Here is a 14,047-nt window from a genome sequence, read left to right as displayed (position 1 = left end):
GGCCTCATTTCGTGCATTTTCATGTGTTAGCCTTTGCCCCCTTCCCACAAATGTCATTCTCCTTTCCCACAGGTTGGCAAGGGCAGGTGCCCAGGTGGGGCAAAGTGCATGCAGGGGCAGCGACGTGCTGCCACGGGCATATTTGTTTAATTTCAAATCCTGAAACCCAGACCTCCCAGCTCCCAGGGCCCCCTCCAAGCGCCACAGTCGTATTAGCACCCAAGGAGGCAGTTTCTAGAGTGGCAGCTGGTTTAGCCTTATTGATCCTGTTACTTAGTACAGTTTTGAACCAGCCCTCTAGCCCATCTCTTGTATGCTCGGGAGAAAGGCTTTACAAGGGTGTATTTGCTAAATGGCGCCTACTGTACCTGCTTCCTTGCTCTTCGCTTCCCAGTAAAGTGTGTGATGTTGTATCTGCCCACTCCATAAAAGTCCTTTCCAGGCTTCTAGCGTTGCGCCGTTCCTGAAATGAGAGAGTAGCAATCACCGGACGCGCTAAGTAACTCGAACGCTTGGGTAAGGTTTTGGACTTTGTCCCACTGAATGATTGGTCCATGTAACTGGCCAAGTGTCTGGTACAGACACCAAATAATAAAGCTATTCTTCTAGCTCCAGCTTGTGCTTTCAGCCCTAGGGGTCAATGTTTTGACCCCTTAATGACCCGAGCAGGGGCTGTCATAACGAGAACTCGCTGGCTGTGTTGTCCGGATAACTCTATCTCGGTGGGACTGAAGTGTTTTCGGGGAACACACCAGGACAGCTGGTGACGAACGGTTGAACTAGTTTCACCTTTTTCATCCCCATGCCCCTTCGTGTACTCACGTGGCTGGACAGAGACCGAGGACGTGGCGCAGGCAGAGCGGTTCCTCTGTGTCCGACGTGGCTCTCCTCGACGCCTGGTTTCCTTGCAAACGCCTCTCGTTGTTTCCTGTATACTTCTTGCAGCCTCTTCGTCCTCGCCTCCCTGGCCTGCTTTACAGACTCCCTCTCTTCCAGGCTCCTCTTCTTCCTCTCCACGGTTTTCCTGTGCATAAATTCGTGAACTTCTTGTGGGCTGTAAGGGTGGGATCTTCCTACGTTTACCTTCTTCTTTAGAGGCTGGGGAAGGTTTTCCTTCTCGGATCCTCTCTGCGCTGGCCAGTTGGAGCCCGTGGTTCCCCGTGGAGATGTGCCTTTCCCTCTGCTGCAGCTTGAGTTCAGGAAAGACCTAGGCTTCTCCTCCTGAAAGCTGGGGGTAGCTGTGCTGCTGCCTGGGGATGCAAGAGGACTGACTCCAAGGTATTGTCTCGGGTCTCCTGCCTTGCCTTCTTGAGCATCTCTCTGCGGACTTGCACTTGGGTTCTTGCTAGCAGCCTGGCTTTGCGTGCGCCGATCCCGTCGTCTTTGTCTGGCCTCTCTGGCTAGAGCGCTGCTGTCTGTCTCAAAAGACCCGCTCTGCGTAACCCGGCAGCTCTTCTCTTCGGGGCTGTTCCCCACCCGATCTCCCCCACCGCCCGCTTTTTCTCTGCAGCTGTGTCCTCCTTGCAGGGTGGCAATGGATTCTTTACCAGGTTCTGCAAAGAAAGCATTTTTTTTTAAGTAATAGACTTATTACTCTGACGATGCATCCCTTCCTCTAGCTCGCACACGAAGCACCAAGCTGGCTTTCTCCCACCCTTCTGAGGCCACTTGCACCCGTACCTCAGGCTTTGTTACTCGGCTCTAAAACCTCAGTGCACGCTGGGACTTATAAGTTGAAATGAAATTATGCTAGTACCTAAAATGGGAAGAGCTCCCCCCCGCAAGTTGTAGCAGTCAGTGGCACAACTGATTTGTGAATGGAGCTGCTATTAACATACTTTTTAAAAAACTCTTCATCTAAGGGATCTTTGGGCACAACTCCATTTAAGGTCTTTGTCCAAACACAGCGATGCATAATCTGACCGTATCCTCAGAGCCATAATAGACTCAGGGTGCCAATGGATTACAGTCGATTAATATAGTGACAGTTCAATGGGGCTGCTAAGATAACAGCCAGGTAATTAAATTAAAACTATGAAACTATGAATTATAACCCTCGTCTGGCAGGCTCTCATAAGGACTGTGATGGAACTAGATTATTACCCCTGGTTTCTAAGTCATCATCACCCACGTTAAGACCGGGATCTCTGCCCTGGAAGTTGCAGGTTACCGTACCCGAGTTCTTTTCTCTAGCTGCATTTTCAGGCACGTCCCTCATTTTCGGGAATTTAGGAGGTGGGCCAAGCAACTTAGCAGCCAACTTCTGACCTTCTCGCCACGCAAAAGCACCAAACGAGTTGGAACCTGAAGGGCGGCCGGGGGGAGAAGTAACACATCTGTTATTTGAAAGGAGGAACCTCAAATGCTCAAAGTTTCAGCGGACTTCACACCACACAAGGAGGGGAACTCCCTAAGTTTAAGTCGGACTGAATTAAAATGTCCTTGACACCTGATATTTTAAATTGCAGAGTTGGTCACCAAAACTTTGGGCCTTCAAGCTCCCCAAGAGAGTCCATTAACCTTGTAGCAAAGGGCCGTGTTTCAGACCCTGGAGGTAGACACGGGACGTGGAAGCTTGCAAGATGCAGGTCTTTTCTAAGAACATCATTACAGCGCATCCTATCTTGCATAGCCTGTTTCTGTAACTCTTAATAAGTGTTTCAATAAAGGCCGAGCTTCAGGGATCTTTCAGGATGCCGGATAAAGAAAGGCACGACCGTCTCCCGAGCCGGCAGCTAACACACGCTCAGTCCCAGTGTGTTCCAGAAGGTATTGGGAAGCAGGAGTGTTAATGGAAAGATGATTTTATTCGGGATAATTTCAAGAGCACTCAAGTGAACTAATTTATTTATAAACAGGTGAGGATCAGCAGGATACAGTGTAGGGGAAAAAAATCGATGGGCAATCCAGTATGCGGAGCCGTGTATAATGCAAAAATAAATGATACAGCATGAGGTACAAACAAATGATTCTTCCTTTAATATGTGGTGTCATATCATAGACAACATTTATCAGAGTTTTACTTCATAACTCTAGATTACATTCAGGGATGTCAACACCCAAACGGATGTCATTATGTAGTGATCTGAAACGTTCCTCCGGCAGAGGAATAGCAGCAAAAATTTTAAAAAAGGCTTTGGCAGGGTGGGATCCTGAACTTAGCTGCTGACTGAGTATTGAACCGAATTATAAACATGGGTTTTTAAAGGGAGAATTTGCTAATAACCACTAGGATAGATTTTTGTCAAAGACGTTTCAGCACCCTGGAAGGCCCTTGGGCGCGTGGAGCGATTGATATAATCATACGGGAGGGGCATGCTTTAATTAGAGAGGCTCTGAAAGCTGCTTTAATTCAAGTGCCCGCAGCGTCACATGTATTTAGTGTCCTACAGTTCAAAATGGCAGCAGCAGGAGCACTTTAACTAAATGCGAGCAGAAGTCCAGCATGTGTATAGGTGCCTGTAGAAAAGCACGGCTGGAAGGGACCTCAGCAGGTCATCGAGTCCAACCAGGGAGCACTTTAACTAAATGCGAGCAGAAGTCCAGCATGTGTATAGGTGCCTGTAGAAAAGCACGGCTGGAAGGGACCTCAGCGGGTCATCGAGTCCAACCAGGGAGCAAACCGGCAGCCTTGGTGTTACTAGCCCCACGCTCTAAAAGCATTTAAAGTGATTTGACCCTTCTTGAGTTCATCGGTACACCAAAAAGCCGGGCTGCGATTAAACCAGCACTCTGAAAGGCTGGACGGGTTGTGATTCGTAGCGGGATACTCCAGTTCTCTGTTTAAACATCTGATGGAAAATGCAGAGCCGTATCCTCAGCTCACGTGGACGGGAGCGATTCCATCCATCATGACGCTGCTGTAGCTTATTGCACGAGCTGAATTTCCAACACGTGCACAGAGCTCCTGGCAGTATTTGGGGCCTTGAGTTTGCCAGCAATTGCAGCGACTTATCTCAACTGGAGAATTGAGGCTGTGTTAAAAAACGAATCATGCTAGCCAAGAGGATGAATGTTGTTTTGCAGATTGGGGTCATCCTTCCATCTACACTGTCTGCTGAGTGATAGCCACCCCCCCCAGCAGGTAGCCTGGAGGTCTCCAATCCACTTTCTGGCCAGGCCCAACTCAGCTTAGGCCGTGAAAGTGGAGCCAGAAGTGGGCGTTCAGGCTCTAGCGGCTGAGAAGTTCAGGCTGTTCAACAGTTTTAATGAACCAGATTTCGGAGGCATTTGATTGTTTGAGCTGTGCAGGAATAAAAGTAGAGGCGGATTTGCTCGTTAGACAGCTTTAGACTTTAAACATCTGTTTGTATTTCACAAAATGCAACAGATGACAAAATTTGCTCCAAGTGTTTTCCTCCTGCAAAGTGCCTAATTTGAATGAAATCTTTATTTTCATTCTATACCATTTTTTTTTTTTTTTTTATTAGCTACAAAAGCTGTTAGGCCAAAGCTCAAGAGCAGACCAAATCCCTGCTGGAAGTCTTTGTTAGGGAGAAGCTACCTTAATTTAAATATTCTGTACTGTAGTTCCCCCCCGCCTATGAACAGATGAATATTTTATAGCTGTTGTGACTTAATTTTTTGTTAACTACAGCAAATTTATAATTCATCAAATTCCCAAGTACTTTGCTTCTGACCTCTGACCCCTCATTCATCTCCTCTTAGCCCTGCCCTGGCTTTTTCACTGACAGAAATTAATGGCCAATAAAGACACCCTGACGTTGGCAGTTACAATGATGAATGTTTCATATGGCCTGGTCTTATTATGGCCCACTCTTTGAGGAAGATCGAGCCATTTTTCAAGCAATCCATTAAAACAAAAAGAGGAGGGAGAAGGAAATTATTTTATATTTCATGCATTTTAAATAGCGCTTGGGTAACGGAGCTCATTGTGTGGCTATACTGAAAATTTCATCTGCATGATATTATGTAGGGGATGTTTTTGCTATTTTTTCCCCCCCTAGTCCCAGACTTTTTTTTTAACTTAGACCTGCTTCAAATAATGAGCATGTGCAGTATTGTTTGCTTGTTTCTTACAGAGTTCAAATGTAATCGCTTTAGGACAATAGAAGATGAGGGTGGAAGGGAGCTCAGGAGGTCACATCTAGTCCAACCCCCTGCTCCATGCAGGACCAGCCCCGACTACAACATCCCAGCCAGGGCTTCTTGTAGCCAGGTCTTAAACACCTCCAAGGATGGAGACTCCACCACTTCTCTGGGTTGTCTGTTCCAGTGCTTCACCACCCTCCTCGTGAGAGAGTTTTTCCTAATATCCAACCTCAACTTTCTTTGCTGCAGCTTGAGCCCATTGCTCCTTGTCCTGTCATCTGCCACCACTGAGAACAGTCCAGCTCCATCCTCTTTGCAACCCCCGGCAGGGAGGTGAAGGCTGCTCTTCAACCCCCTCAGTCTTCTCGTCTGCAGACTAAATAAACCCAGTTCCCTCGGCCTCTCCTCGAGTCGTGCGCCGCAGCCTCCAAACCATTTTCATTGCCCTTCTCCGCAGGGCACTTTCTTTAGTTTGTTTGTAAAACAAAATAGAGGCATTAAATGTATTAGGGTGAGGGGATAACTTTTCCAACTCCTTTCCTCTTAAGTTTCTCTTTGAAAACATGGGGAACATGAACTTTGCAGCCAGAGATGTACGTTCAGGCGTATAAAGAGGCTGCCCTTCCTCACGCAGAGTTGCTCTAGCAGTTCAAAGTATGATTGAAAATTGTCAAGATTGGTCCACGAGCCTGAGAGAATTCAGTGCCCAGCTCCGCTGTGCTTCCCTGAAAAGCCCAGCCTGTATTTATTCAAGCCACACTACGCTGCGTATATAATAGATAAGACTCTACATGCCACTGTTGGGGAATGCCACGCTTGGTTAAATCCTGCTGCTGGTCAATGGTGCATCGGTGCAGCCAAAGTGAGGGACACCAGAGTCACTTGAAACCACAAGAAGCATCTCATGTGCACAAGAGTGCAACACTTCCAATTTGACCATGAGATTGACTATTTTCACCACGTCTTAATGACCCCATCGGGCACAACTACTAGTACGGGACCCCCTCTGCCCCTCCAGACTACCTGTTCACACTCGCAATACTTGGTTCCTGGAACACCAGCACTGTTGTTACTAGTACTTGAATCATTGCTGCTTTCTCTGCTAAACCCTAATTTGAGAAAATGGTCACAAAGTTAAGGGCTAGGTTGCATTTAAGATGATAGGACATGGCATACTCCTAAAGTACATGTTTCAAAGCTACCCTGTAGATGCATGGGTTCAAGCACCCATTTAACAGCAACCATGTTATTTTGCCAGTCAAGCACTTTTTCTCTGGCCCCTTTGCACAGGTCCTGTGACTTCCCCATTGCCAGGGGATTATTTGGTCCACGTAACTTGTATCTTTTACCTTTATTTATCCGTGTCTTCTTAGGGACGGGGGACTTGGATGGAGTCAGTCCTTGCTTTTTCCTCTGTGTTGCACTTGGCCCCCTCTGGGCTTTAGCCATGAGAAAACACACAGAGGAGAGAGGTTTTAGAGAGAGAGAACTGAATTGTGAACACGACTGCTTTTGCTTATGTCTTCAGCCCTGGAAAATTTATATCCCTAACGGGCCGCTGCAACCTGCTTTTCATTGCTAATGACATCTCTGGATTATAGACATAACGAGTTTACCTTGACTCTTCATTGTTGTGCTTATATTGAGGGGTGGTGCTATAGAATATTAATATCTATATCTAGATAGATAGCTATCTATCAAGAGATAGATATCTATATATCTATATCATATATATCTATATCTATATCTATATAGAGAGATATATATATAATCAACAAGTGCTGTAGTGCTACCCTGCAGTATTTTGAGGCTCCTGGGGCCCACTCCAGTGCACTCTAATTTCAGCAGAGTCTTGCCATAAAACTTCTGTGGACCATATAGAGCTGCTTTTTTGTTTGTTTTTGTTTTTCAGAGGAGACAGCAAAAAAAAAAGTCTGCCTTTTTCTAGGAAAAAGGACCTCTTTGCTTTATTTATGATGGTTTTTAACCAGCAGGAGAGGCTTTCTGTGCAGTGAAACCACCTCCTGCTTCTCAGCACATGTCCAACAAAAGGCAAAACCTCTGACCAAGCCCGGGTGACTAACAGCTTGGACTCCAGTGTTCGCTGTCACACACACATGCTATTTGGGCAGTATTTTGGCTCATCAGCCCATATATTGTAGAATATATGGAAATATCTGAAAAAAACCACCCTTACTTAATGCAGTGTTACCCTCCTGGCAGCGCCCACCTGGACAGTAGTTGTAATCCCTCCAGCATTCAGTGTCCATGAACTTTGCCGCTTGTGATCTTTCAGTCTCTTTTCCAGGCAGGGACTGAGCAGCTTGCAGATCCACGGCACTAAACCCTAGAGGAACAGAAACCTTAGACATGGTCAGGGAGAAGGGCAAGCACCTTTGCCAGCAGCAGTAGGGTTGATGCGCAAGTGAAAAGTAGAAGCCAATTTGAAGCCATGCACGAGTCATTTGAAACAGTTTAAATTGTGGTCAGACAGACACCCTGGCACTGGGTTTTTGCCCCAGGATAGGTGACAAAAGACTGCTGTTGTGGATTGAGAGGGGGGCCTTTTGTGATGTGGATATGTGCCCACAGGGAACTGGAGTGAGATCCAGTAAATCATTGCTGAACTAACCACCAAACCATCCTGGCATGAAAGGTTGCCTGGCCAAAACTTACGGGAAACAGGAATGTGGAGCTATCTAATTGGGGCTTGTGGTAGAGGTGATATCTTTTATTAGACCAACTAGATTTTTCAAAAAAAAGTCTTTAATTGCAAGCTTTTGAGCACAAACATGAACTTTCATTTCAACCCAGGAGAACTTTTGCAATCTTTTCTCCCATGCTTGAAGAAAGCTGCTTGCAATTAAATAATTTTTTTTTTGCAGAAATCTAGTTGGTCTAATAAAGATATCACCTCTACCACGAGTCCTGATTCCTTCTGCCTCTAGACCAGCACAGCTACAACCTGGATACCTGAGATATCTAATCATGAGTAACAGTGTTGATTTCTCCTTCCTCACCAAGTGAATCATTGTGTTATATTAGAAAAGTAATACTTTTAACGTAATTTTTTTTGTAGTATTGCCAATTATTTCTTGCCAGTGCTATGTTTCCATTTTCAGCCTGTTTTCCCTAGTGTGATGCAGCCCTAGCCCGCCATTAGCTGCAATGACAGCCAGGCTGATGGACTGGACTTAGTAGCAAGCATGCTTGTGTAGCTGGTTAGGTCAGCCCATCGGTGCCTCTTCGGAAACCAGAGATTTTGCATTGCTTTAAGCCGGAGCTGTGGTTACAACTGCGTTCACAGCTCTTTGGGCTCAACAGCAGCAGGAAAGCAGGCCGAAAGCCTGATGCTTCAGAACCGTGCTAGCTCTAGCGAATGGACTGACATCCTCAGTTGTACGTGCTGAACTACACAACTGCTTTAAATCGCCCCTTGTCCCCCTCCATGCTGCTGGGCTACTGTTAGACTCTCTTCTCATGCTTGCTAGCTTGCAAATGTCGTGCACAGTATGCAGGGAAGGCAGACTGGCTCCTCCATGCTGGCAGGGAGGTCAAAGGGATAATAAAATGGATGGACACCTTGAAACCAGTCCAAGTGCGCCTCCTTAGTGCGTCTCCTTCCCTAAGATGCATCAATGGACTTTCAATCGTGGCAACTAAATAAGCCATTTCTTTTGTGAGCAAACCTGCAGCCCCAAACCTGCAACCCCAAGGAGAAGAATGAATGGGGTAACTTCACTGACTTCTCTGTGTGTTGGTGCAGTAAAAGGGGGCTCCTGTTTATGTGGCAAGAGAGAAGGAAACCTGGGGTGGGGGGAGAAGGGTGGATGTCTTGTGACTGGAAGCTTAGACATGTTGGAAAAGGGCGCTGGGGCGGAGGGTTTATGAGCAGACTGTGGGGTGGTGGTTGATTCTCAGTGACTACTGCAAGCAAGTTATCACGAGTGTAGCTGGCCAAGGGGATGCTTGCACGGCGGCGTGGTGTGGCGTGGCAGTCGAGAGGCTGCAACCATCCCAGGCAGCTGCCACTTGTAGCAACAGCACGTGGTGCTGGTGGGTCCATGTCATTTATAGCTGCCAAAGCCAGGCCTCCTTGTAAACAGGGCTGCTCCAAGACCCGGGCCCCGGGGCACGATCAGGCTGACAGTAAGTGCCGGGCCCCCTGGGGAAAGGCACCGATTCATGCCTAGCACCAGCCACGCAGCAGGCTGCAAGTCCAGCCCAGGACAACAAGGGTTACTGACCTCTGTAGACTGGGGCTGCGGGAGCAGCTGCCACTTTGCGAACCTTTCTTTTCGGCGGCCGTCCGTGCAGCAGGTCCCCGGCGTAGGCCGCGCACGGCTGCTCCTGTCCCTGGGTCAGAGCCCGGTGCCGCTGCCTCTGCTCCCGGATCCTCTCTTTGAGTTGCTGCAGCTTTCCAGCATGGGATTTTTTCCTCGGCCCCTCCAGCTCCGGAGCAACCGGACCCTTGGTCCCGGAGATGGAGGGTGTGGCAGGCTGGCGCGCCCTGTCCAAAGAAGCATCTCCCCAGATGGCCCCTGAGCCGGCTGAGACCCGATGGACGCATGCAGGGGGCCGGGGTGGGGAGCCAGGAGCACCCCCCCTCGGTCTCATGAGGCTCTGCCTGCTTCTCTCCTCCCGGTCACCAATGCTGTCCCGAGTCCCGGGTGCACGCGGACTCCACGGGGCCGCCCAAGTCCTGGCTGCGGCTGTGACGCCTCCGACCTCCGCTGTATCGGGGCTGCATGTCGCCGAGTGGGACTTCCCCCTGCAAGGAAGAGGAATCATTTAGGTGGACCCATGTCTTGCCTCATGGCTGTCAAAGAACAGGGGAAAAAAACACTTGCATGGGTTTTCACTGCCTTTTAGAGAAAGGGGAAGATGGACGTAGGGCCCCTGGGAATGGCCGTGTCAGCCAACGTGCTAGTGAGGGGCTTGACGGGAGTTTTACTAAGAGGTTAGATGCTGGATGTGTAGAGGATGACTGGGCTAGCAATGATCCTGCCTCAGGCAGGGGGTTGAACTAGATGACCCTTGGAGGTCTCTTCCAACCTGGCTTCTCTATGATTTTCTTTGATGTAAATGCCAACTGGGGTTTCTAGAGCACCCTCTGGGAGGGTCTCCAGGCCCCACCGTGATCGACCTTCCCTGTGTAGCAGGAGGCGAGGGAGGGAATGAGGCAGAAAGAAGTGAAGCAAGTTGCTCCAGGTCTTGCCCCAGGCTTGTTTCAGCGCTAGGCAGGAAACCCCGGTGTCCTGACAACACTTTCGACTCCAAGCACTTGGTGACGCTCGCTCTCGTGTGCTCAGCTGGAAGAGGAACAAAGCTGAAGCCTCGGAGCAAAAGGGGACTCTCCACTGGGTGCTAGCGGGGTTGGGTCTCTGACATGCTGACCGCTGTCGAAGCACAGGTCGGAGTTGCGGTCTGGCGTTTGATCGGAGTTGGTCAGCCAAGGTCCCTAAAACACCGGCTAGTTAACCACGGGTTAGGCGTTCCCGTCGCTGCGCTGTACCTGCTGCATGGACCGCTCCCGCTGCGTTCGCCTTCGCTGGAAACCGATCCGGCTGGCAGGGCCTGGCTTGCTGTAACACAGTGGGATTAAGTCAGTAAAGGGCCGGGGTTGTCCCAAGTTCAGGTCCGGCTGGAGGGACACGATTGCCTCCCCAAAGACACTGACCCTGGAACGGGCCGGTCTGGCCTTGGCCCAGGTCCCGTGGCTCGGAGCAGCGTTGTTTCTGCCACCTTCATTTTTCATGGGCATCCCCAGCTGCTAGCCTGCATGAAAGCCAGTGCTACCCCATGTTGAATGTGATTGCTAGTCGAGCTAGCTAGATTTCAGTTTGCATGCATCCCACAGGACACCGTGTTTAAACGATGCTGCCTGCCCCTGGGCCGCGTGTGTATTGGACTAGTGCCACTTAAGCTGCAGGACTGCATTTCAATCCCTATTTCCCCTCCCTCTTTCTCCTTAGAGCTTTGAGACTGAAATAAAATTCATATGCAAACGCTGTAACCTTAGGCCAACACGGCTACAACCAAAAACCTAAGGGAAGGCTGTAACCTCAGCAAAGCATCTATTTCCTTGCAGCAGATTAGCTCCCCATGCATCTCTTATTTCCTTATTTCCTTATTAACAAGACAGGGACCTCAGGCAAGGTTAAGCCATCTCCATGGGAATGGTGCGATGCAAAGCCCCAGTGCTCGGGGAAGAAATAGCCTCCATAAATATCCCCCAGTTGTCAGCTTGAACAGTTTGCTGCAATGAACCCGCACTTAGGAAAACAAATATCCAGCAAATGTGGAAATAAAAAAACTCCATTCTTGGCATGTGTGCTCAAGAGGTCGGGGAAACTTCCTGCTTCTTTCCTCGTCCCCTTTTGACTCCCAGGGAACCTTTCTGAAGCGCGCTGCCGAACAGCGTATGGTTTTTACTTTTTATGTGCATGATGTCCATGCAAAAACCCCAGCACTAGCAAAGCGGACGGCTTTTACCTCGATTTCATAGACATTAAGGCTGGACGGGACCTTGGGAGATCATTGATCGATGCAGTGAGTTGAAATGAATAGATGGACTAGCCACGGGATAGTCAGGTGGCTTGCGTGTTGTAAAACCCGATGGGCAATACAGTAGCTGTCTTAAGCAGAAAACGCATGCTCCTACAGCCTGGGCAGCCCCGAGTAGCTGGTTCTTTTCCACCGACATCACCCAGCCGTTGCCCTTTTGTTCCCCCCCAGCCGCCGTCCCAACTCCCAGCATCATCTCACCAGTAAATGGAAAGTCACCAGGGCTCCTTTCATGCCATAGTCTTCTCCTGGCTTGCCGAGCGTTGGCGTAGCTCTGTTCCTGATGACTAAACTTGTTTTCAATTCTCTGGAGCTGTAAAAGGGCAGATTTCCTTTTTAACAGGGGCATATGCTGCATTTCTGTAACCCTTTTTTTTTCCCTCTGGCCTATGCCGCTTCTGACTGCTAAGTCCCAGCTACTCGGGGTGTGTAAACGCTGGCAGGTCTGGGCATGTTACGCCTGGTATGCTCTTACGGTTGGGAGGAATGTTGTTGATGGGAAAGACGAGAGGCAGAACTAACTCGTTCTTCATCATTTGCACTTCCAACGAGGTCGAATGTTTTCACCAGACGTCTGTTCGTGTCTAGAGACGTGTCAGCAGAAGCCAATAAACACCCGTCCCACGCCAAGACCCTGCAAATGCAGCCACGTTTCTTGGGCATGCAATTTGAAAGGAGTCAATGGGACTAGAGCAGTGGTTTTCAATCCTTTTTTTATTATTATTTGTGGACCCCTAAAAAAATTGCAGGCCCCTTTTCATTGTAAGTAACTGTTGATCGATCATAGTCCTCTTTCACGGACCCCTTAGACACAGTCTGTGGACCGGCAGGGGACCGGACCACAGGTTGAAAACCACTGCACTAGAGGAAGACGGGCGCGATTTCAGGGATCTAGGTCTTTCTGGCTCCTATCCATGCTCTCACCCTGCTCTTAGGGTGGAAAGGAGGCCAGAGCTGTGGGTATCTGATGAAATCCCAGCCCCATCGAAGTGAATGGGAGTTTGGTCATGGACTCTGGGGGCAGGATGCCAGCCCCAGTTAGGGCAAAACCTTTATTTGTATTTGAGAGCTTGTTGCAAACCTCACTTACCACGTCCTTGGCTTGGTGAAGTCTCTTCCAAGCTAAAGCCACATCTAGGGAGAAGACAGAGATGAGAATAAGGCTACCACATGTTGCGACGCTTCTCCTCCCAAGAGCTGGTCTCCCCCTGCGGATAACTGGAAAAGTATGGGGCGGGCCAGTGCCGCAGAGGTGCAGAACAACCTTATGCACGGGAGCTTGTCCCAGCCACTGCTCCACTCGCCCGCCTGGGTTTATACCTCATCTAAAACTATCAGGCTTCAGTGCCATTGTCTCCACTCAGATTTATGGCTCGCTTTAGCTCTCCCAAGCCTGCACCTCACCTGTACGTGAAAAGGAGCAGGGATTGATAAGAGCTGCTTTGAAAACCTCCTATTTTTTGTTTGTCAGCCAGTACTTATCCCAACTAAAAACACTTGCTAGAGAAGAGTACAACAACCCAGAGTCTTCCTTCAGGCTGCAAAAATTGCTGGTTTAAAAAGAAAAATAGGGAGAGTCTGTCAGTCCTTTGACTCTGTAGTCCAAATCCATCCACCACTTACCCGACCGAGTGGCTGATTCTTCATTTGCAAAGCTGCTTGCTTTCCAAGCCATGCCTCAGCTTGGGTCGGGTCGAGTCGGAGTGAGCTCAAAACTGCTGCACGAGCCAGAGTAAGGATGGGTGTTATCAAACAGCTTCGGATAGGCAGAAAAGTCTTTCCCTTGCTGACGGTTGCTGATCACTGGTGACCACCCCGTCCTGCTCGGGAGAGAGAGGTAGTCAGGGCAGGGCATATTTGCACCCTCCTCTTCTCTGATTTAGTTAGCCTGTAAGCTCTTATGAAACCGGTCGGCATCTGACAAAGCAAGACTGATTTAGCTAGTCTGTAAGGTGCAACTCGGCCCCACCTTCTGCCAGTGCAGAGCAGTGATTAGAGCCCGGGCCCTGGAGCAGGGGAGCTGGGGGAAGACGGGCCCCGAAGAACCAGCTTACCTTGCTCTTTGCTAGCGACATCGTTCAGGGCCGTAACGAACCTGGGGCGGGGGAGAGCGTCATGGTCCTCCCGCCTAGCTGTGCCGGGGCACACTCTTGCGAAAGGCACCATTTCTCTCCGGCCACGCGGGGAGACGGTCCCGCTGAAGGGCTGGAGTATCTCTCGAACAGATGAACGTCAGTGCCCCCAGCCCCAGGAGGGGAGGGAAGAGATCCCTTTGCAAAGCCCCCACTTTTCTGCTCTAAACAGGTCTGGCTGCTGCCCCTTGCATCTCTCCGCCGAGCTCAAGCGCCGCCGCGCAGGCACCCGGCTGCAAGGGTGTAAAACTAAAGGGAAGGTGAGCCGCAAGGCACTCCCCCAGGGCGCCACAAAG

At 49.5% G+C, this 14,047-nt stretch overlaps 1 protein-coding gene and 2 long non-coding RNA genes across 3 annotated transcripts in view; all 3 read right to left on the bottom strand.

Moving 5' to 3' along the window:
* The window catches only part of LOC109314135 (centrosome-associated protein 350-like), a 45,995-nt gene extending 36,326 nt beyond the window's left edge, over positions 1-9,669 (bottom strand). Inside the window, exons 1-6 of the mRNA XM_019541122.1 lie at positions 9,300-9,669; positions 7,283-7,399; positions 6,402-6,491; positions 2,176-2,304; positions 823-1,553; positions 369-463 (exon numbers count right to left, since the gene is read on the bottom strand). Coding sequence (XP_019396667.1) covers positions 369-463; positions 823-1,553; positions 2,176-2,304; positions 6,402-6,491; positions 7,283-7,399; positions 9,300-9,669 — 1,532 coding nt within the window. The remainder of the gene's footprint in view (positions 1-368; positions 464-822; positions 1,554-2,175; positions 2,305-6,401; positions 6,492-7,282; positions 7,400-9,299) is intronic.
* Positions 9,670-9,701: 32 nt separating this feature from the next.
* LOC109314165 lies at positions 9,702-11,989 on the bottom strand. The gene is made up of 3 exons (XR_002102234.1): positions 11,821-11,989; positions 10,568-10,637; positions 9,702-9,823 (listed from the first exon to the last, which is right to left on the bottom strand). It is a non-coding gene; the product is annotated as an uncharacterized LOC109314165 (long non-coding RNA).
* A 689-nt stretch (positions 11,990-12,678) lies between these two features.
* The window catches only part of LOC109314164, a 2,598-nt gene continuing 1,229 nt past the window's right edge, over positions 12,679-14,047 (bottom strand). The window contains exons 3-4 of the long non-coding RNA XR_002102233.1: positions 13,243-13,439; positions 12,679-12,753 (exon numbers count right to left, since the gene is read on the bottom strand). This is a non-coding gene — a long non-coding RNA (uncharacterized LOC109314164). The remainder of the gene's footprint in view (positions 12,754-13,242; positions 13,440-14,047) is intronic.

This window comes from Crocodylus porosus, unplaced genomic scaffold, assembly GCF_001723895.1.
Source record: "Crocodylus porosus isolate Cpor-Errol unplaced genomic scaffold, CroPor_comp1, whole genome shotgun sequence".
Classification (NCBI taxonomy): Eukaryota; Metazoa; Chordata; order Crocodylia; family Crocodylidae; genus Crocodylus; species Crocodylus porosus.
This window is presented reverse-complemented; position numbering and strand designations above follow the sequence as displayed.